This window comes from Oncorhynchus clarkii, chromosome 17 (assembly GCF_045791955.1).
Source record: "Oncorhynchus clarkii lewisi isolate Uvic-CL-2024 chromosome 17, UVic_Ocla_1.0, whole genome shotgun sequence".
Classification (NCBI taxonomy): Eukaryota; Metazoa; Chordata; class Actinopteri; order Salmoniformes; family Salmonidae; genus Oncorhynchus; species Oncorhynchus clarkii.
The window spans coordinates 44,552,936-44,575,361 of record NC_092163.1 but is presented as its reverse complement, the minus strand read 5'-3'; the positions used below and the strand labels follow the sequence as shown (position 1 = coordinate 44,575,361).

The following is a 22,426-nucleotide window of genomic DNA, read 5'->3' as shown; positions in this document are numbered from 1 at the left end:
GCTCAGTGTCAAAAAAGGGGTTTATTCACAGCATCTGCAGCCACAACAGGTAGGCTGCAGCTTTTGCAATTTCACAATCCATTATATTGATTACTCAAGGATATAATTATTTTGCTCTATATTGAAATAGATTCAGTGAAAGACATTAATTGCAGCTCACAGGTAAATTGTTAATCTAGGGCAGCGGAATGTAGGTAGACTAGGGAATGTATGTAATAACCTATGGTATTGGACGAACTTTGAACGAGTCTTTCTAGCTACCTCGTTATGTGTATGTAACCCTTTCAGATTTTGGTTATCAGTAAGCTTCTTTAGCATTTGTAAGTAATCATTAGAATTCTTGCTAAACCGTTGTGTGTATATGCCCATGAGTATGTTCCCATTGCACTCAGTTAAGCCAGGGGGTTCCTGAAGTTCTTCCCAGCAAAGACAGCCTTGTCTCCCAATTCCTCTTCAATTCTGAGAATGAACAGGGGGATCAAGTTTAGTGCCACAAAGCAATAATACAATTGTTATGATGCCATATCTGAAAACCATGCTCAACAAGAAAGCCTTTGTAGCAGAACAAAAATTACAAGCGTCACATTGATTAGGCTGTAAAGGACATGAACCCTCACCTGAGAATCTGGTTGTACTTGGCCAGACGCTCAGAGCGGCAAGGAGCCCCGGTCTTAATCTGGAGATGAACAGACAGAGGCAACATTACTTAAACAGCAATAATGAAGACAGTAACATGACTATATAATACAAATTGGTTTTTCAACTGTCATATACAGTTGAATACCAACAGTATTTCCTTTGGGAAGCCCCTTACCTGTCCAGTGCATAGGCCCACTACCAGATCAGCAATGAAGGTGTCCTCTGTCTCCCCAGAGCGATGGCTGACCATCACTCCCCAGCCACTTGACTGAGCCATCTTGCACCTGGACAGTGGGAAGAGAGGAGTCATTAGATATAATTTTCCAACTGTGTGAAAACATCTATAAATTTAAGGCTCACGTTAGACTTGCAACTGTCAGGCTATTTGACTTGCCTTGACTCATATGAGACGCATCTCGGTTTGTTGACAGTTTCATGAATAGATCATTTATAGTATAATTACATCAACTCAAATCTCAGAAAAAGGCAGGAAATAAAAAAGGCTGGAGTTCCTTGTAGAAGTCATTATGGAGTAAAGGGAGGTTGAAACTTACGCGGCCAGAGACTCGGTCACAGAGCCGATCTGATTGACCTTCAGCAGCAGGCAGTTGCAGGCCTTGTCCTCCACGGCCTTGGTGATGCGTTTGGGGTTGGTCACTGTGAGGTCATCACCCACCACTTGGATCTCTGTGCTGCCGGTGAAGTTGGACCACGCCTCCCAGTCATCCTGGTCAAAGGGATCCTCAATGGATACCACTGTCAAAGAGGGGACATTGATCATAAGTGACCACATACAGAGAAGTCATGGTCCTGTACCTTACAGAGTACACAACCAGAGAAAAGGACAATTGATCATTTTTTATGTGCGTAACTTTAATTTCAATTGCCAACTCAGAGCAGTCCTACAATAGGTATTTGAGCCATACTATTTAACACAGTGCCCATCTCCATTATAGTGTACAATGATTGAATTGTGAGAATTAAAATACATAAAGCTGATCCATCCAGAGACAACATTACATAGGTTTTAAACAATTATCAAGGAATGACTAATAGGTCAACAAGAGAGGACAGAACAAACACCTGGGTAATCCTTGCAGAAGCTCTTGTAGAGGTCAGCCAGCTCATCAGGAGTGATGTAACGCTCTGGGTCATCAGGGGACTTGAAGTCTAAGTCGTATTTCCCATCCCTGTAGAACTCAGAGGCTGCCACATCCATGCCGATCACCACCTCTTCTGTGTATCCTGCTTTGCTGATAGCCTCTTTGATCAGCTCCAGAGCTATGGAAAATTAAGCAGAGATATACATTTGTTAAATATGGTTAATTAGATATTGGCAGCACCTTGTGATCATGTGGGTACTACACAGGGGTGGATGAGGTGAGTTTTTCCCTTAATGTAAAGAGCTGAATCCAATCAAGTATCACAATATATTTTTTGGGGCTGAAAATAAAACCCTCTGATCCCGTCGCTCTTGTACCTTCCTTGTTCTCCAGGATGTTGGGAGCGAAGCCCCCCTCGTCTCCCACATTGGTGGCATCCTGGCCGTACTTCTTCTTGATGACGTTCTTCAGGTTGTGGTAGACCTCGGCCCCGATACGCATGGCCTCCTTGAAGGTGCTGGCACCCACCGGCAGGATCATGAATTCCTGCATGGCCAGCTTGTTGCCCGCGTGAGATCCACCGTTGATCACGTTGAAGGCCTGGGAAATCAGAAATCCACAATTTATTAAAATTACATTTCATTAAATAAAATAAAATAATTTTATTATCAGTCCCTTAAGATCTTTTAACAAAGAGACGTAGGTGGAGAAATGTAACTACACAACAAGCTGTAAGACAAGCAGTGGTGGAAAAAGTACCCAATTTTCATACTTGAGTAAAAGTAAAGATACTTGAGTCATTTTCTTTTAAGGTAAGTCACCCAGTAAATACTACTTGAGTAATAGTCTAAAAGTATTTGGTTTGAAATGTACTTAACAAAAGTAGAATTATAAATAATTTCTTATATTAAGCAAACCAGACGACTTGATTTAAATTATTATTTTAAACGGCTAGCCAGGGGCACAGTTCAACACTCAGACATAATTTACAAACGAAGCATGTGTTTAGTGAGTCTGCTAGATCAGAGGCAGTAGGGATGACCAGGGATGTTCTCTTGATAAGTGCATGAATTAGACGATTTTCCTGTCCTGCTAAGCATTCAAAATGTAACGAGTACTTTTGGGTGTCAGAGAAAATGAAAGGAGTAAAAAGTACATTATTTTCTTTGGGAATTGGAGTAAAAGTTGTCAAACATAAAGTACATATGTTTTCATTTTAACCTTTATTTAACTAGGCAAGTGAGTTCAGACCAAATTCTTATTTACAATGACAGCCTACCAGGGAACAGTGGGTTAACTGCCTTGTTCAGGGGCAGAGCGACATGTTTATTTTACCTTGTCAGCTCGGGATTCGATCCAGCAACCTTTCAGTTACTGGCCCAACACTAACCACCAGGCTACCTGCCGCCCCACGGATTCCTCCAAAAACTACTTAAGTAGTACTTTAAAGTATTTTTACTTAAGTACGTTACACCACTGAAGACAAGCGCACTTTGATATTAAATAAGAGTAAAATATGCCCTGTGCTCACCGGTACGGGCAGTATGACCTCTGGGTTCCCAGCGAGGTCAGCGATGTGACGGTACAGGGGGACGCCTTTCTCAGCTGCACCAGCCTTACACACCGCAAGGGAAATACCCAGGATGGCATTGGCACCAAACTTAGCTGATGTGTCAAAAACATGAAAAATTAATAAGTGAAATAGATATACTTTCATATGGGGCAAATATTTAGTCATTCAGTAGACGCTCTCATTCAGAGTGGCTTACAGTCAGTGCATTCAACTAAACTAGGTCAAACATAAGACAATAAACAATAGTCCTCTGATGCATTCTAATCTGAAACAACTTACACTTGTTCTCAGTGCCATCCATGTCAAGCATGATCTGATCGATTTTCTCCTGCTCAACCACAGACACCTCCTGAGATGAAGAAATAAAATGAGTGTTTGGCACATTGCACACTGAGGAACTAGGCCTGCATTAACTAGGAGTATGTGGAAGTGGAGTGAACACTAGACCTGCTTATCTTTACCAGGGTGGGAAATATTGAGACAATATTCCATGTCATTGCCGGAATAACATCAATTTTTTAAAAGTATTATGTTCCTACCTGCCCAACGAGTGCAGGTGCAAGTGTAGAGTTAATGTGGTCCACTGCTTGTGAAACACCTGAAAGACCAAGGAAACATTACTGACTAAGAAACATGGAGACAGATGGGGGATTTGGAAACAAACAATTCAAGCAACATCAACAATTCAGTATGCTTTTTCAGACGCAAACAAATGGTCCTCAAAACAGTCAGAGCACTAATAATCCAATACGTTTTTTAGCTTCCTTGTTATCAAGCTTGGTGAATCATACAACCATTACTGTGACAAAGTGTTGACTTCATGCACAAGGATGAGTACAGTAGTTATTAAGAGAGACAACAAATCAGTCTGCTTTCATTTCCAAAGTCATCAAGAACATACATCACACAGCAAGACAGGAAAGATGCCTTGGATAAACAATGAAGCTAATTTGTAAAAAATCATGCATAAGTGAGCACTACTACTCCGAAGTTCTCCAGTATGTCGATACATATGAATGTTGATTTGTCTAGCAAATGTTAAGTGTATAAACCCTGTATGACTGACAGAGGGTGCTGTTTTGGTAGTCTTTCTCAATTGTAAAAAAGCAATACAAATGTCGACATTTGTTTTTGCCAAGGATATTCTATGATAGACACCTTAAGGCAGTGATATTCAAAGTCGTTTTCTAGACTGCCCCCAACCTTAAAAAAAAAAAAAAAAAGGGGGCCATAAAAAAAATGAAGAGTACAGATTGTACAATTATGGGACCATATACAAATGTTATGAGAAATATCCTTTTAAATTACATGTATAGGCTTCTTTTCTTTGTGATAAAGATATTAAAATGTAATTAATTTAAGGTTACTTGTTTTTTGAAAAAATCTAAATGTATCAATTTTAAGATTGATGACCTAATCCCAAAAATGTCACAGAAATTCTGATGGAATAATACATCTAAAAAAATTCAAAAGGGGTCCCGGCTGAAAAACGTTGAATACCACTGCAGGCTTAATTAACGTATACGCAAAAATTATATTATGTGAACGAAACAAAGTGATTCTTTTCATAATTAAAAAAAAACAAATCCTAATGTCTCAACTACAACAAATACATGTGATTTTGTAATTAAAACATTTTATTGAAATACTGTAGAATTCCACTCATTCTCCTGAGGAGAACCAATATGGCAGCCTGTGGCTTTAAAGACTCATTGGCCAATACATAGCATCGATAATCCAGGGTTTAGACACATTTGGAGCAAACTCACCAATTTAACAGGCCATTTTAGACCTGACAGAGGGGAAGAGTATAAAAAAGGAAGGAAGACTGTGAAGATGGCAGATGGCAAGTTATAGAGACCTCCCTGGAAGAGACTGCCATCATAATCATACAGTATAATGAAGTTACACTATATTAACCCCAGATACACACCTTTCCCAAGGTAGCGTGACTTGTCGTTGTCTCTGAGCTCCAGGGCTTCATAAATACCAGTGGAGGCACCACTGGGTACAGCTGCTCTGAACAGACCTGGGAGATGGAGAACAGTGACAGAGATAAAATACTGACTCATGAAAAGTAGGGCAATCGCCTATAGGAGGAAATATTGAACTCACTGTCAAATTTGTATAAAAAGGTAAGGAGGGTGAATGAACAGGCTGCTTGCAGTCACTACTATGGGAGCTATTTCTAGAGCGCCTGGTTAAATTGTGCATAAGAGCATTTTTAAAACTCTAAATGTATAATCTAGTGAGAAACATACACTGACTGTACAAAATATTGAGAGTGTCATGCTCGTTCCATGACAGACTGACAAGGTGAATCCAGGTGAAAGCTATGATCCCTTATTGATGCCAACTATTAAATCGATTTCAAATCAGTGGAGACAAAGGGGAGGAGACAGCTTAAAAACCCTTCTTTAACCTGTGAGACATGTGAACGTGTGCCATTCAGAGGGTGAATGGGCAAGACAAAATAGGATTTAGAGATTTCAGGACGGTCTCTTTCTAAAAAAATAGTCACTGGCCTCACAACACAAATTTGAAAGTCAAACTATCACTTAAACAGCCAACCCTTGTCAGTGTTGATATCCTATGTCGGGTCGTGATCCGTTTGCGTTAGATAACAAAGCAACTGATTCATTTCATCCCCGTTTCGGCAGCCTCCCAGAATCTCCACCCGACATTCCAAAAGTGACCACCGTCTTAAGCAAATTCTCTTGTAACCAGCGATATAAAAATACTCAGAATTAGTGTGGCCTTTGAATAATGTTAGTTTAAACAGTGTACACAACCAAAACATTTCCCAACGATTTCAATGTGATATCAACGAGTGATTAACAAAATAGTGTTGTGTTTACTTTTCTGCGTTGGCGACCCACGTAAAAAATACATTTAAAAAAAAAAAGACAATCCAAAATGTAGCTGGTTGTCTTCTCCAAGTTGTCCTCTAACCAGTGATATACAAATTATTCCCAGATTCCTGCGTTTTTTTCAATAGGGTTAGTTTCACCAGCGCATACAACCTGTTGTCCCCCTAATCGATACAAGTGATTAATTTACCACTTGTCAAAAAAGGGTTTTGGGTGCATATGCAGTATGCTCATTATTATTATTATTATTATTATTATTATTATTATTATTATTATTATTATACTAGTAATATGATTACTATTGTGGCACATATGTAGTACATTTTAATGTTTTTAATATACACTACATGACCAACAGTATGTGGACACCTGCTCGTCAAACATCTCCTTCCAAAATCATGGGCATGAATATGGATTTGCTGCTATAACAGCTTACACTCTTCTGGGAAGACATTCTACTAGAGGTTGGAACATTGCTGTGGGGACTCGCTTCCATTCAGCCACAAGAGCATTAGTGAGGTCGAGCACTGATGTTGGGCAATTAGGCCTGGCTCGCAGTCGGCGTTCCAATTCATCCTAAAGGTGTTCGATGGGGTTGAGGTCAGGGCTCTGTGCAGGCCAGTCAAGTTCTTCCACACCGATTGACAAACCATTTCTGTATGGACCTCACATTCTGCACTGTTGTCACAAAGTTGAAAGCACGGATCGTCTAGAATGTCATTGCATGGTGTAGCGTTAAGATTTCCCTTCACTGGAACTATGGGGCCTAGCCCAAATCATGAAAAACAGCCCCAGAAGATTATTCCTCCTTCAAACCTTAGCTGGCACTACGCAGTCGGGCAGGTAGCGTTCTCCTGGCATCGCCAAAATCAGATGTCTGTCGGACAAGTAGATGGTTCAGCGTGATTCATCACTCCAGAGAACGTGTTTCCACTGCTCCAGAGTCCAATGACAGCGAGCTTTACACCACTCCAGTCAACGCTTGGCATTGCGCATGGTGATCTTAGGCTTTTGTGCAGCTGCTCAGCCATGGAAACCCATTTCATGGAGCTCCCGACGAACAATTATTTTGCTGATGTTGCTTCTAGAGGCAGTTTGGAACTTGATAGTGAGTGTTGCTTCAGCACTCAGTGGTCCCGTTCTGTGAGCTTGTGTGGCCTACCACTTAGTGGCTAAGCCGCTGTTGCTCCTAGACGTTTCCACTTACACAAACACACTTACAGTTTGTAGCAGCTCTAGCAGGGCAGAAATTTGACGAACTCACTTTTTAAAAAGATGGCATCCTATGATGGTGCCATTGTTGAAGGCCACTGATCTCTTCAGGAAGGCCATTCTACTGCCAATGTTTGTCTATGGAGATTGCATGGCTGTGGGCTCGATTTTATACACCTGTCAGCAAGGGGTGTGGCTGAATTTGCTGAATCCACTCATTTGAAGGGGTGTCCACATACTTTTGTATATATAGTGTATCAAACTGTTCCTGCATATTGATTTGGACACTTCAGAAACTATGTTTTGACATCAAGTAATTTATGAAAAGTTCTTGTCAATAGGAAACAGCGACAGAATAATTTTCAACTTATGTTTAAGGAATAAACATTTTACTTTCAACATTAATTTCCAATAGTATTCTGAATAGTACTGCTGAATGAGTCCAAAAAACATGCTGTGATGAAGTTATTTTGATGATATACCAGAAGTCGTGAAAACGGGTTTGTCCTGTCCAATAAAAAGGTAACAAAAGTCCCTAACCTGGATTTAATATCATGAAGTAAATGCTTTTACTTGCGAGTTCTTTGTAAGCCAGTGTTTACCTAGGTAAGCTAGGCTTAGGCTATTTTCAGATTTTATATGCCATTTAGCAGACACTTATCCAAAGCGACTTAAAATGAATGCACGCACTGAATGTTTTATACTGGCATTGCAAGAGCCATGCTCTACCAACTGAGCACAGAGGACCACTTAACAATGTTAGGCCGATAGCAACGTTTACCTTTGTCAGTGTAGAGGTCCACCTCCACAGTGGGGTTGCCACGGGAATCAAAGATCTCCCGGGCATGAATCTTCAGGATGGACATGGTGCTCGACCTTTGGAGGAGAAAAGTAATTTAAAAAAAATTTAAGACTACCAGATAGTCTCACCATGATACGAGTTCTTAGTCCTATAAAACATGATACCTCTATGTCCATTGTGCAAACTATCTACTGAGCCTGAAAATGTGAATCAGCATGTTTCTTTCAGTTTATCAGTCATTTTTTGGTACTGAAGTTTTTCAGAAACCACCTGACCTTAGGCCAAGGCAATGAATGTGAACACTGCCCCAAAAGGCCATTCCATATCACAGGTCATTTTTTGACTGCTGAATACAAATAACTTAATCAAGTCCAGTACAACTTGTACTGGTTAAAAAATTTAAATCTTTCACTCTAGAGTATCCCCCCCCCCCCCCCCCTCCAAAAAACCAAAAGTGTCCTTCCTGGCGGTTTTAAAGCTTAGTCGTGCTAGCAGTAGGTTGGCCACCTAATTCGATTAGCTACTGTCCATCTGATAAATCACATGACACTGGACTGCAGCATTGGTAAGGTATCTTTAGGTCAAGGCTAGAAGGACTACTGGATGTCAATAGACCACGTCTTGAAAGTCAAACCAATCATTTATCATTCTGAACGTTGCAAGCCATCTATTCTCGGCGTTGTGGATGACATTGTGTACGTTTTTTCTTAGAACGATACCTACAAGGATCTCAAATGATCCGATTGACATGAGATCCCCTATAAATCCTCCCAATGGAACGTCCCTTGAACGTGGAGTTGGTGTGCAAAAAGTATCGTACGTGGGTTGAGAATGCACGTTATGAATGAAAAGGATACACACAGCTCTGGCCACATCACAGCGATGAAGATGAATTGTATCATCACATTACAGGAAAATGCACTACAGATGGCTACATCATTTTTAACACAGTCACTGGACTAAATATTGCGTAGCCAAATGAGCTAGGAATCTAACTAAAAAGTTACTCAAAAGTAATAGTGCGAAAGAGCGGATTGCACTGTTTGAAAAAAAGGAGAATGAATCAACATGCTAGTGGATGGGCTGGCTAGCGGAAACGAATAACCTTATTTTATACCAACAATAGGAACAACTCAGAGCTCTGTCTTCAAAACGGTTTGAATATTGTGAATACACTAAGTTTTCTCACCAAACAGATGAATGTGGGTAGTCACTTACCTTTGTAATTAAAATAGAGGTCAAGGTGACAGGAAGAGCAGTCTTTCTCTAGATGCCGGCGAGTTCAGTGCGAAGTTCTGAGAGGCGTCGCAAAGAGATTTCCGCTTGTTCCTTTTCTTTGGGATCGTCACTAGTTACCACAGCCACAAAGTCATAAACCCCGCCCATTTCTACAACTTCGCTTCGTAAAATGTGATTTTAAAGATAACCTTAACCCTAACCTTAACTGCACTGCTAACCTTATGACTAACCATAACCTTAAATGAAGACCAAATAGCACATTTGAGTGATTTAGTCACTTTGTGGCTGTAAACCTTTCCGTGTTTTGCTCTTCTTCTCTGGAATCATCAACAAGAAAGCTCCACACCGCCACTATGGCTTAGGAGTAGGTCCTACAGTTTCAAATGTAAAGTTTTATTGAAGTCGTGTGTATGGGATAAGCATGGCATACATCGTCCAACGAAATGCTTACTTGAAGGTTCCTTCTCGAGAATGCAACAACAATAAGAAATAAGAAAAGATAAGGATACGAACATAAAGTAAATGGCTTAGAATAGAGTAAACATTTTAGCATACATATAATACAGGAAGGATCCATTTTTAAACATGATTTTTATTTGACCTTTATTTAACTAGGCATGTCAGTTAATAAGAACAAATTCTTTTTTTCAATGACAGCCTAGGAACAGTGGATTTTTAACAAATGTATACTTATAGTCCGATATTTACAAGTCAGTGGAGGCTGTTGAGGGGAGGACGGATCATAATAATGGCTGGAACGGAGCAAATGGAATGGCATCAAACATATGGAATCCATGTGTTTAATCTATTGATACCATTCCCACTAATTCCGCTCCACCCATTATTACGAGCCCTTCCTCCCTGATTAAGGTGCCACCAACCTCCTGTGTTACATGTGTATTGGGGAAGGGGGGATGGGGGTCAAGTGTATAAATTGAGCAGTATAATAAGAGTCTGGTAGCAGCAGTTGTGATGTGTGTGTAGCATGAATGTCTGTGTGGGTGTGTGTGTGCATGAGTGAGTGCTTGTGTGCTATGGTGCAGAGAATCAGAGCAGGTGGTCAATCCAGTTCAAGTGTTCAGCAGTCTAATGGCTTGTGGATAGAAACTGTCTCTGAGTCTGTTGGTATCAGATCTCATGCTCCGATACCATCTGCCTGACTGTAAGGGAGCGAACAACTTGTGGCTGGGGTGTGGGTTCCTTGATGATGCTGCGTGCCTTCCTCAGGCACTTTTTTGAGTAGATGTCTTGGATGGGTGGGAGCACGGTCCCAGTGATGTACTAGGCCATCTTCACCACCCGATGGAAGGCCTTGTGGTCTTGGACAAAGCATTTCACATACCAGGCCGTGATTCAACCGGTCAGGACGCTCTCGATGGTTCAGCGATAGTATTTGGAGAGTCCTCTGTGATGTGGATGCCGAGGACTCTCTCTACTGCAGTCCTGTTGATGTGGATTGGGGCATGTTCCATCCTCTGCTTCCTGAAATCAACAATCAACTCCTTTGTTCTGCTGGTGTTGAGGGAGAGGTTGTTGTCATGACACCACAATGCCAGTTCACTTACCTCCTCCCTATAGGCTGATTCGTCGTTGTTGATTATCAGGCCTACAACCGTGGCGTCGAGAGCAAACTTGATGATGGAGTTGGTGTCACACAGCCATGGGTGAATAGGGAGAAAAGCTGAGGACTGAGGATACAACCCTGGGTGGCCCCTGTGTTAAAGACAATTTATGCTTTATCCGAAATGTGGTCGGAGGCTTGGTATGGAGGGTGTGACGTTATTGCTGAGCCTCTGGAGGCATGCAGAGGCCAAATCAAGCTCCGTACCGCATCACCGTGCGCCTCTCAATTTTTGTGACAATGCGGAGCGCTTTGTATAGCTCCGCGTTGACATGATTGGTTGATGGTAGGTGGGGGCGGTAGGTCCTGTATAAATACAAAATCACTTCCTTGACAACTTCCTTCACAACAGCTCTGTTCTGCTCCGCTAAGCGCAAGAAGTATGAAAGCCCTGACGTCTGCGGAGGCTGCATCGCAGTAAATGCTGTACGGCCACTTCAGACCCCTGATTGACTATGCAGAGCCTTTTAAGAGTCAGTGTGGAGGAGGTGTTGTTGCCAATCCTCACAGCCTGTGGACTGCCTATCAGAAAGTCCAGAATCCAGTTGCAGAGGGTGGTTTTCAGACCCAGGGCTCTGAGCTTGGTGTCGAGCTTGGAGGGAACAATAGTGTTGAATGCTGAACTGTAGTCAATGAACCGCATTCTCACATAGGTGTTCCTCGTTTCCAGTTCCGTCTGTGTGAATAGCAATGGAAATGGCATGTCATGGATGAGTGTACCTTTAAGTGTGCCTTTGATGCACTGAGAGTAAATCATAAATCATAGACTAGTAAATGAATACTGTATCTGGACTGACATAACGGTCGTCTTCAGGATAGATTGTTATTTAGCCTATACCCCAGTTTACTTTGAGCTTTTTCCTACATGAAGTTGAGCACAAAGTCAAAGTCAAAGATGGCCACCTGGACAACTAGGGCTACATCTATTCATCTCTATCTTCCCCCAACCCCTGCCTCTCTTACTCAGTCCATCTTCCTGAAACCCACCTCTCCCCTTTTCTTTTTTGTTGTTGTCACTATGTCAGCCTTTGTGCCTTTACTCACATACCCTCTATCTTCTTCTCTCCATTCTCGAACACATTCCTATACAGTAATATGACAATTATAGGCAAACTATGTTGAAAACAATAGATACAATATTGAATGAAAATGCCGCAAAGAAATATTATTCCCCACCCAACTCCAGAAGCCTAATGAGATCACTTTGCTTTTCCTCCCCAATGTAACCCCATAGAATTAGGAATTAGAATACTAGGATCTCTATGTGTAACCCTTGGTGATATGTAGGCCTACTGTAACTTGCTCTATGGACTGGTACAGTATACTATACTTGGGAATACATTTTTGCTTTTTCACGCAGTCTCCCTGGCTGTGCCCCAATTTCTCCCAGCTGGCAGGCACAGCATACTGTGTACACTATACTGTATGTAATCGGTGACTTTTATGAACTGTACAGCACAGGAAGTCTTATATGGTCTTGGCAGTCAACATGGCTTTCTACTACTTCCACTTGTATACAATATTTGGTTAAATCATATAGAATAACAAAGATAACATGTGTTGTTGGTCAAATGTCAAATGCACTGACATATTCTTTCTTCGTCTTTATGAGAATGATGAAACAACATCAGGGATAAAGGTACAGTACCTTCAGGGCGGTGTGTTTGTGTGGCTTGGTACCCATGGTTACACTGTCGTAACAGGACTCCCTGAGCTGAACTCACCATCTCCACAGAGTCTGTCTCTGTCTGTCTGTGTACCAGTGGCTACATCATTCCCACAACCCCCATTCCACCTGTAGCTGGGACATGACATCTGTCTCTGGGTGATCTTCTTTATGTATTATGTATAAAGGCAGGGAGGTACTGGAGTGTCTGAGTGAAGTCATGGGATTGACAATGTTTGACAATTTGTTTGTGGTTTAACCACTGTATAATCAATGGAAGGCAGATGTCTTAAGTTGGAAGTGGAATCAGCCAGTTAATTGGCTTGTTTGGTTGCTGCTTTGCTTCCCAGATTCACCTGGTCCCATGGGGCTCTGGGGGTAGTCATTTGAATCCCCTGCACTGCCCCACCTGGTGCACAAACATCCTGCTGGGCCCAATTACCTGGGAGTGCAAGTCAGAGCACAGCCTTGTTGCTTGGGTGCATGTGTTCTCTGATGATTACCCCATGCCCAAAGATGAACTCACAGTCACACCAAATGGAAGATCTCAAAGCCTTTGTCTGCTATTATACAGTGGACTAGAGTTAAATATTAGAGCTAATGAAATATTTAAATGTAGAGTTTATTGTTTGAATAATTTATCAAAAATATTAGATACTAGTTATTAGTGGCTGGTTCTGTATTGCTTATTCGTGGTTTTATGTGAGGTAAGATTAGTTGTGTGTCATGCAACCTGATCAATGACACATAAACATAAATAAACCATAAAAATGTATGAAATCTAAAAACACAAATGAAAAAGGAATTGTTGAGGAGATATACTCCCCTCTGTATTTATTTGGAAGTGAAGCAAACATTGTTTTGCGCCCTATCCTCCAGCATTTTGGATTTGAGATAAAATGTTTCATATGAGGCGATAGCACAGAATGACATCTTTTATATTAGGGTATATTCTAACATACTGTTTTACTGTTTAGAAATGAAAGCACTTTATGTATCTAGTCTCCCCATTTGAAATGTGTTATTTTTTTCATAAGTATTTGCACAAATTCACAAAGATCATAACCCCCCAAAAATGCTGCCCTCCCCTCTTATTGGTCATGATGAGAGGTTAGCATATCTTGGGGGTATGATCTTTGTGCCTCTAACTTTCTCATCATTATTCACAATCCACATATGATGATCTGTTAACATGGTAGCATCCACATTAACCCAGTTATTCCCGAATTTGTATGCCATTAGTGACACTAAAATGTAATCCATATTTATTTATTTTTTTACAAGTAAAAAAGGTTGTTTTATTCTTGGTCACAATTGTAACCGATGTGAACATACATTGCTCTGCCTATAATACAATTTACCACTATTCCTCAGCCCCAATATCTATATACCTCAGCCCAATTACCCACACACCCCAGCCCTGTTACCCCATGCCCTAACCCCCATATCCTACCCTTAAATGACCTATTTGTTACTCACAGACCCCAGTTTCTTTGCCAATACACCTCATCCGTGTTGCTTGCCTTTCTCTGCCCTGTTTTCCACTTTCCTTAGGCCTACATTGCCCAAGTCACCAACAGTAACCTATATCCAGCTATTCGCTGCACACACCAACCCTGTTTATATCTTATTCCTGTGATTTCTGACCTGTATACGCTATTAATTTCATAGATACGTGTTATACCACTGTACTGAGTGTGTCGCAGCCCCATTCACTTTTTTCTTACCACAAACGTGTTGCAAGAAAGGATTTGACTAGGAAATAGACATCCATCCAGACCCATTACCTGTATGAGCCTTGACTATCCATACACCACATTACACATATAAACTAGGTAAATTCATGGGCATACTCATAAAACAGTTCTACCCCAGTGCCCAAGCCTCAACTTTCCTACAAACCAGGCCTACACTAGTATATCAGCCCCAATATTCTTACAGGCCAGATGTTTACCTGTATGTCTAGCCCAATATTGATTTAAAAAAATACAGGTCTACTGCTATGTCAACCCCACTTGTCATAAAAGTAGGTGTACTTATGCATTTCAGTCCCAATATTCATACAAACCAGCTATACACCTGTACTTCAACTCCAATTTACAGATATACAATGTCTGCACCTGTGCTTGAACCCAATTAGTCAACTAAGCCAGGTCTAAATGTGCCAACGCCTGAATAGTCATAATGTCACGGCCGTTGAAAGAACTGGACCAAGGTGCAGCGTGGTGAGCGTACATATTATTTTATTTAGAAAAGACGCCAAACACAACAATAAACACTACAAAACAAACCGTGGCGCTAAAGGCTGTGCCATAAACAAAGTCAACTTCCCACAAAGACAGGTGGGGAAATGGCTACCTAAGTATGGTTCTCAATCAGAGACAATGATAGACAGCTGATTGAGAACCCTACCCAGCCAAAACATAGCAATACAAATAATAGAAGATAGAATACTCACCCCAAATCACACCTGACCAAACCAAATAGAGACATAAAAAGGATCTCTAAGGTCAGGGTGTGACACAAACTGTAAACTAGGTCTACCCCTGCAACTCAGCTCCAGTACTTGTACACCTTTGACTGAGTCCCAATACTAATATAAAGAAGATCTACACTTGCATGTCTCAGCCCAAATACACATACAAACCAGGTTTACACCTGTGGCTATGTCCTCTGATAAAGTAGGTCTACCCTTGTGCAAGAGACACTAACATATTCCCTCTGAAATAACAAAATATGAAGTTTTACAGTCAAAATCAGGGATTTAAACATACTATACATGGCCAAAAGTATGTGGACACCGGCTTGTTGAACATCTCAGTCCAAAATCATGGGCATTAATATGGAGTTGGTCCCCCCTTTAATGCTATAACAGCCTCCACTCTCCTGGGAAAGCTTTCCACTAGATGTTGGAACATTGCTGCATGGACTTTCTTCCATTCAGTCAAAAGAGCTGAGGTCTGGCGATTAGGCCTGGCTCGTCATTGGTTTTCCAATTCATCCCAAAGGTGTTCAATGGGGTTGAAGTCAGGGCTCTGTGCAGGACAGTCAAGTTCTTCCACACCAACCTTCCCCAAACTGCTGCCAGAAAATTGGAAGCACAGAATTGTCTAGAATGTCATTGTATGGTGTAGCATTACGATTTCCCTTCACTGGAACTAAGGGGCCTAGCTCAAAGCATGAAAAACAGCCCTAGACAATTATTCCTCCTCCACCAAACTTTACAGTTGGCACAATGCAATTGGGCAGGTAGCGTTCTCCTTGCATTCACCAAACCCAGATTAGTCCATCGGACAGCCAGATGGTGACGTGTGATTCATCACTCCAGATAACACGTTTCCACTGCTCCAGAGTTCAATGGCGGCGAGCTTTACACCACTCCAGCCGACGCTTGGCATTGCGCATGTTGATCTTAGGCTTGTGTGTGCGGCTGCTTGGCCATGGATACCCATTTCATGAAAATCCCAACAAACTGTTCTTGTGCTGAAGTTGCTTCTAGAGGCAGTTTGGAACGCAGTAGTGAGTGTTGCTACGCGTTTCAGCATTTGGAGGTCTCGTTCTGTGAGCTTGTGTGATCTATCGCTTCTTGGATGAGCCGTTGTTGCTCCTAGACGTTTCCACTTCACAACAACAGCACTTACAGTTGACCAGGGCAGCTCTAGCAGGGCAGACATTTTACGAACGGACTTGTTGGAAAGTTGACTTCCTATGACGGTGCCACGTTGAAAGTCACTGAGCTCTTCAGTAAGGCCATTCTCCTGCCATGGTTTGTCTATGGAGATTGCATGGCTGTGTGCTCGATTTTATACACCTGTCAGCAACGGGTGTGGCTGAAATAGCTGAATACGCTGATTTGAAGGAGTGTCCACATACTTTTGTATATATATATATTGTATGTAAAGGCTAATGGATAATGGTAAAATAATATGTAAGATCATCTTGATCAAGTATATCTATAACCAATTCACCTTCAATCTACTGAAAAAAAAAAAAAATCTTATATGATTAAATATATATAATAAGTTAGAGACACTGTATTTTCCCATTGGTCATAAATGTAACTGCTGAGATATTTTCATATACCACGAGCATCATGGATTCAATGTATTGAAAATGAAGGCGCATATGTTATATTTACAAAAAATATATATTACAAAAAAAAAAATCGAAGTATTTTTTTTTCAAGCTGTAAAATTTGTCCATAGAAGTAGGCCTTGGAAATGTATGTGTCACGTGTGCTCCCTCTCCGGCCTCTAGGTCACCAGGCTGCTCGTTATGGCGCACACCCGCCAGCATTGTTATGCGCACCTGCGCGTCGTCAGACTCACCTGGACTCCATCACTTCCCTGATTACCTTCCCTATATATGCCACTCCCTTTGGTTCCTTCCCCAGGTGTCATTGTTTCAGTTTGTTTCATGTCTGTGGGCTGTTAGTGGTTCTCGTTTTGGATTATGTTTATTTTATTAAAACACTCACTCCCTGAACTTGCTTCCTGGACTCTCAGCCATATCATTACAGTATGCTTGTTCTTGTGACAATTTAGAGAAATCCTATGAAACTTCTCTGAATCATACTACACAACTTAGTAATGCATAATACATGACTTTGTTGATAAGTACAACTTTAATCTCTAGAGCCTGTGAAGTAAAAATAAAAATGATCTCTCCATTGTGACCGATGGGATTAAATGGGTTGTAGAAGTGTTCATAACCAGATTCTATTCTTATTAACAATAAGTGACTCCAAAATGACACAATACATGATGTACCATTCATTTCTATTGGGCACAACATACTCTGAAACACAACCAAAACAAACAGAAAATGTACCCAGCAAGTTTGTATAGCCACAAGCTGTAATCATTGTGTGCTATGGATATGGGACAAGCTCATAAAGTGCTTTCATTTCTAAATGGTGAAACAAATAAAAGGTTATGTTCTGTACTGTCAACTTATATGAAACATTTGATCTCAAATCCAAAATTCCGGAGCATAGAGCAAATAAAAAGTTTTAGCTTCACTGTCCAAATAAATAAGTAGGGGAGTGTATAGTTAAACCAAATAAATAAGTAGGGGAGGGTATAGTTAAACCAGTCAAAAAAAGAAAACTGTTGCTAGGCTTTCAGCTAAATTGACACAGCCCTAAATAGCTCAGCTGTATAGACCTCCAGTCAGTGTTACAGGTTTGTAAAGCTGGTCTGGTGGTCTTTTCTCTCAGTTCATTTCAGTACCACCATGTCTATGACTCCATGGCCTTTCACCAGCTTTACCTGCAGGGACCCAAACAGTGCGCCGGTTTATTTTATTTCAGTTTTGTACTAGTCCAGCACACCTGAGTTTAACAAATCATCTAATCATCAAGCCCTTGATCAGTTGAGTGAGGTACTGTATGTTAGTACTGCCTTAGAGAATATTTTTATATACTGCTTTAGAGAATATGATTAGATTGATGTATGTATGTATTCTGACCAAGAATGTACTTTTACCTCAAGGTTTTACTATTACTTATACCTTATACCTTTTACTGTGTTACACTCCAATAGTAGTTCAATTATGATGTTGTTCTGTATACCCATGCACTTTGTTAATTCATTTGAATCTTCAACGTGAGCTCAGGTCATAGGGAAAAGGCGTGTTTGAGACGAGGAAGAGAAGCCATGCCGGATAAGGCGTGGTTCTCAACTGTAAAGCTGATGTCATACATGCACGAACACACATACCCCAGTGGACTCTCAGTAGGTTGACCCGACCAATCACAGTGAAGGAGACACACCTGCTTGGTGCTTGGTGCAAGGTGATTGGTTACATCGTGGAGAGACACTGAGGTAGGGCTGGTAGGTGTACATGTAAACCAAGCCCTTTACAAACTCAGACTCTTTGCATTAGGAGCTTAACCAGGTAACATCATTACCACTTCGGGGCCCCTTGTCGATGGACATCACCCGAAACCTCTACCTCTGATGTCTTCCTTCTACATGAACTGATCAACTGATCTCCTGAATCTCGGAGGCCTCTGCCTTTTGAATCTGACCCAGTAATGGAAGAAATCATTCATCGTTCAGCAAGAGGAGGAAAGAGGGAAGAGGAAGAAAAAACACAACAAGACCCGGCAACACAATGGTATCTCTTGTTATGTCTTCTGGCTCTCTGGCTGCTCCAAGGAAGGATAGAGTAACTCGTAATTATAAAACCAAAGTTTTTAAACAGTCATATCTTTATACTTTTTTCTTAATTGTTGTCATATTTTTTACTTTTAACTTCTATGCAAGGGACTTTTTGAAAATAATCATATCACTACCACAGAATAATATTATTTTAAGGACCGTATTTGTATATTTCCCTGTTTTACTTATTTGCAGTAAGATTTTTCTCATGGGAAAACAAGTCAAGTTGAAGGGTGTTTGACTGTGATGTCATCAGATTAGAGACACCTGTCATTTCACGGAGGAAGCCTCTCTCCCTAGTTTATGCTCTAAACAGAGGAGAATGGAAAACCTCTATTCTTTGACTAGACAAACCAGTTACGGCACATATGTCTAAAAACTCTCAACAGAATGAGTTGTGTCAACAGTTTCTCAATACCACTATGTACAGGATAAGCAAATCATGATGGCCTCTCATGGATGAATTTACTTGATGCTGTGGTTGATATGCTGTAAAAAAAGACAGTTTCTCTATTCAGTGATTTAAAAACAAATTCTACTCAGACAATTGTTCGGCTCCAGATTTAAAAGAGAAAAGGCGGAGAGTTCTTTTCAGTACAGTAGATGTAACTGACATGCTTGTCTTCTCTCAGAATAACTTCAAAAGGCTCTGGTCAGGCTTGTTCTTACTTGTTTTTTACTGGTATGATTAGAGAAGAGAGAAAATAGGAGCTTTCCCCCTTCTCGTTCAACTGGAAGATACGATAGGAAAATGCATTAAAACAGTCTGTTTTAGGCAGTAGTTGATGCTACTGTATACACAACCAACACCTGTCATCTACAGGTAATGATAATGTCATTTTTTCAAGATATCATTGCATATGGCTTTTTATGATTTCCTCCTGCAAGAATAAGATACATCATGTGGCGATGTGCATAGCCTCATATAAACTACGTGTGGTAAAAATGTATAAAGATATAATGTTGTTCACAGGTGAGAGGTCAAGTAGTGCATAGCTTGGTTTTGTGTGGTTAAGACCATGCAGCCATTTTGTCAGAATGACTAAGCACCCGGTTGGGTCCTTTGTTTCATTTCTGTTTGTTCGCGCATGCAAAACACTCAGGGTAGGTGGTGACCATGCAGATGCTGATTTACCAGTATGGCTTTGAAGCAAAATAGATTTTTGCATATTGCGTAAAGTCATATCTATATTTGTATCAGTTGAAATGTATCAATATACTGTTCAAACAATTTAGAGGTTTATTAAATTATTCAAGAGCAAAGCTATTATTGTTATAACGTCATGTTTACCCTATAGTAAGGTTTTACTCAGGAGTATTGAAAACAAGTTTCATCCAAGGAGAATATAATATCACATCCTCCTTAGCCCCGGGGATAGATTAGGGACAAGACTAGGGATAAGGATCAGATTATTATTTGATAGAGTCCAAATATGTAAATTGTTTGTGTTTCAAATTGCTTCCTTATTTAATTGTACTTTCAGCCTCCTAAAATATTTGTTCTCTATTTTCTTTCCCTCTCTCCTTTTCTCCCATTCAGGGCCTCTAGTGCTGGTCTGTCTACTGAAATGGTGCCTGGCTGATGACTGGGAGGGATCAGGGCATGTCTGTGGGGTTTGCCTTTCATGGGCCTTGAATGACCCGAGAGAGACTGGATGTGGCTCTCTCTTGGGCTCCAAGGGGACATTTGAGATATGTCCCCCTCTACTTTCTCCTTTTACAACTCCTGACTTAAAAAAAAAAATACTTCTCTATTCACAACGGTAAGATTACAGGTGTTTCTGTTTGATTTCCTTCTCAGTCCCCCTCTCCCAGAGTATTGTCCTACATTTTCAATTGCTCCCACTGCCATACAACCTTTCCTGCTCTCACAACATTTGCATCAAGTAATGTTTGCTTTGCTTGTTTCAGAGCAAAACCTTTTCTTTATGCTTGTTCTGACAGCAATGGAGGCTATGTATTTTGAACATTCATTTTTAAATATATATTTTTTCACCTTTATTTAACTAGGCAAGTCAGTCAAGAACAAATTCTTATTTACAATGACGGCCTGCCGGGGAACAGTGGGTTAACTGCCTTGTTCAGGGGCAGATTTGTACCTTGTCAGCTCAGGGGATTTGATCCAGCAACCTTTTGGTTACTGGCTCAACGCTCTATCCACTAGGATACCTGCCGCCCCAAAAGAAAGAAATCAAACAATATTTTACTTGTAGTCTGTCAAACATCTACTACTGAAAGTAATGTTACTTCACATGAAAGGGCTAATGTAATCGGACAATATGTATATGGTAAAATAACACAATACCAATTTTTAAATGCTATGATAGTGTATTTACCAGTGCAGGAACAGTGTGATTTGTGCACAGTGCACACAGTTTGTACATATAGGTATTTAGGCTTGCCATAACAAAGTGGTTGAATAGTTATTGACATTTCAGCTTTTAATTCCACTTTGACATGATACAATATTGTGTTTAGATCAGTGACACCAAACCTCAATTTAATCAAATTCAGGCTACAACAACACAACAAAATGTGTAAAAAGCAAAGGGGTTTGAATACTTTCTGAAGGCACTGTAGCTGTTGTGTAATGTATAATGTTTGCCATGAAATGTCAATGAGGGCATTCTACAACGTTGGTGGCAGTTTGCCAATGTGGCAATGATAAATAAATAATATAGTTAACTGTATTATGGTTCAACAGTCATAATCTAGTATGACTAGGATTGCAAAGGGAGGGTATATTACTGGAAACTTTCACATTTACCAGTAAACTGCCCGAATTTTGGGTTCTTTCAAGGATGTTCTGTTATCTATTGCAAGACATGTAGTGGACCATTTGGGTACTTCAGATGTCTGTAATAATCTCTGACCCTCTGTGTGGCTTTATCACATGTAAAATATATGAAATAATGAAATAAGAGATTTAAAAAATAAATAATTCAATGAAAAAGCTGTAAAACATTATCCTAAATATAAACCATCAACTTAGTGAACACCATTGGTGTTTAATGTGAGGGCTTCAGCATGAAATATCCTAAGATTTTTTTTGACACACTTTTATTTATTTGACTATGTCAGTATGTATTTGTTGTCAATGTTTGAGCTTCAAATTGGTGGCAGTTGTTAGTATATGGAAGACAGTCAATATTTAGAAGAATTGCATTCAAAATAATGCCATTGAAAATAATGCCATTGTTGATCAGATGCTTATTATTAATTGGGCGATTTTCTCTTGAACCATATGGCCTATTTACTAGAAACTCATGGACAGCGTGGCCACAGATATATAAAAAAATGAATACTATATATGAATACATTTTTTAAAAAGTTATTCAAGTATAAATTACCAAAGTTACGATAGATTGCCATAGATTTTCTGTTCATTACCAAAATTCCTTAAGATTCCAGTAACTTCAGTAAATTACCGGTGGCTTTGCAACCCTAACTATGACATACTCTGATAAATCTAGACATGACAGTAATCTGATTTCTGAAGTCAGTCCAGTTTTTCTGATATTCCTGTCACTGTGGTAC

At 40.4% G+C, this 22,426-nt stretch overlaps 1 protein-coding gene across 1 annotated transcript; it reads right to left on the bottom strand.

Moving 5' to 3' along the window:
- Positions 1–2: 2 nt before the first annotated feature.
- On the bottom strand, positions 3–9,576 carry LOC139370909 (enolase 1b, (alpha)). The gene is made up of 12 exons (XM_071110787.1): positions 9,418–9,576; positions 8,179–8,273; positions 5,249–5,344; positions 3,855–3,913; positions 3,595–3,664; positions 3,274–3,407; positions 2,120–2,342; positions 1,723–1,920; positions 1,194–1,395; positions 815–923; positions 618–676; positions 3–459 (listed from the first exon to the last, which is right to left on the bottom strand). Exons 2-12 carry the CDS (start codon positions 8,261–8,263, stop codon positions 393–395), a joined length of 1,302 nt encoding a protein of 433 aa, XP_070966888.1. The 5' UTR covers positions 8,264–8,273; positions 9,418–9,576; the 3' UTR covers positions 3–392.
- Positions 9,577–22,426: the final 12,850 nt, after the last annotated feature.

What these genes read in the sequence shown, in the direction of transcription:
- LOC139370909 (XM_071110787.1), bottom strand. Translation starts at nt 8,263, where the DNA reads ATGTCCATCCTGAAGATTCATGCCCGGGAGATCTTTGATTCCCGTGGC. An exon ending in AGGTCATACTGCCCGTACCG is followed by an intron (nt 2,343 to 3,273) that starts GTGAGCACAGGG and finishes CTGATTTCCCAG; the next exon opens with GCCTTCAACGTGATCAACGG. An exon ending in TGGGCCTATGCACTGGACAG is followed by an intron (nt 677 to 814) that starts GTAAGGGGCTTC and finishes GTTCATCTCCAG; the next exon opens with ATTAAGACCGGGGCTCCTTG.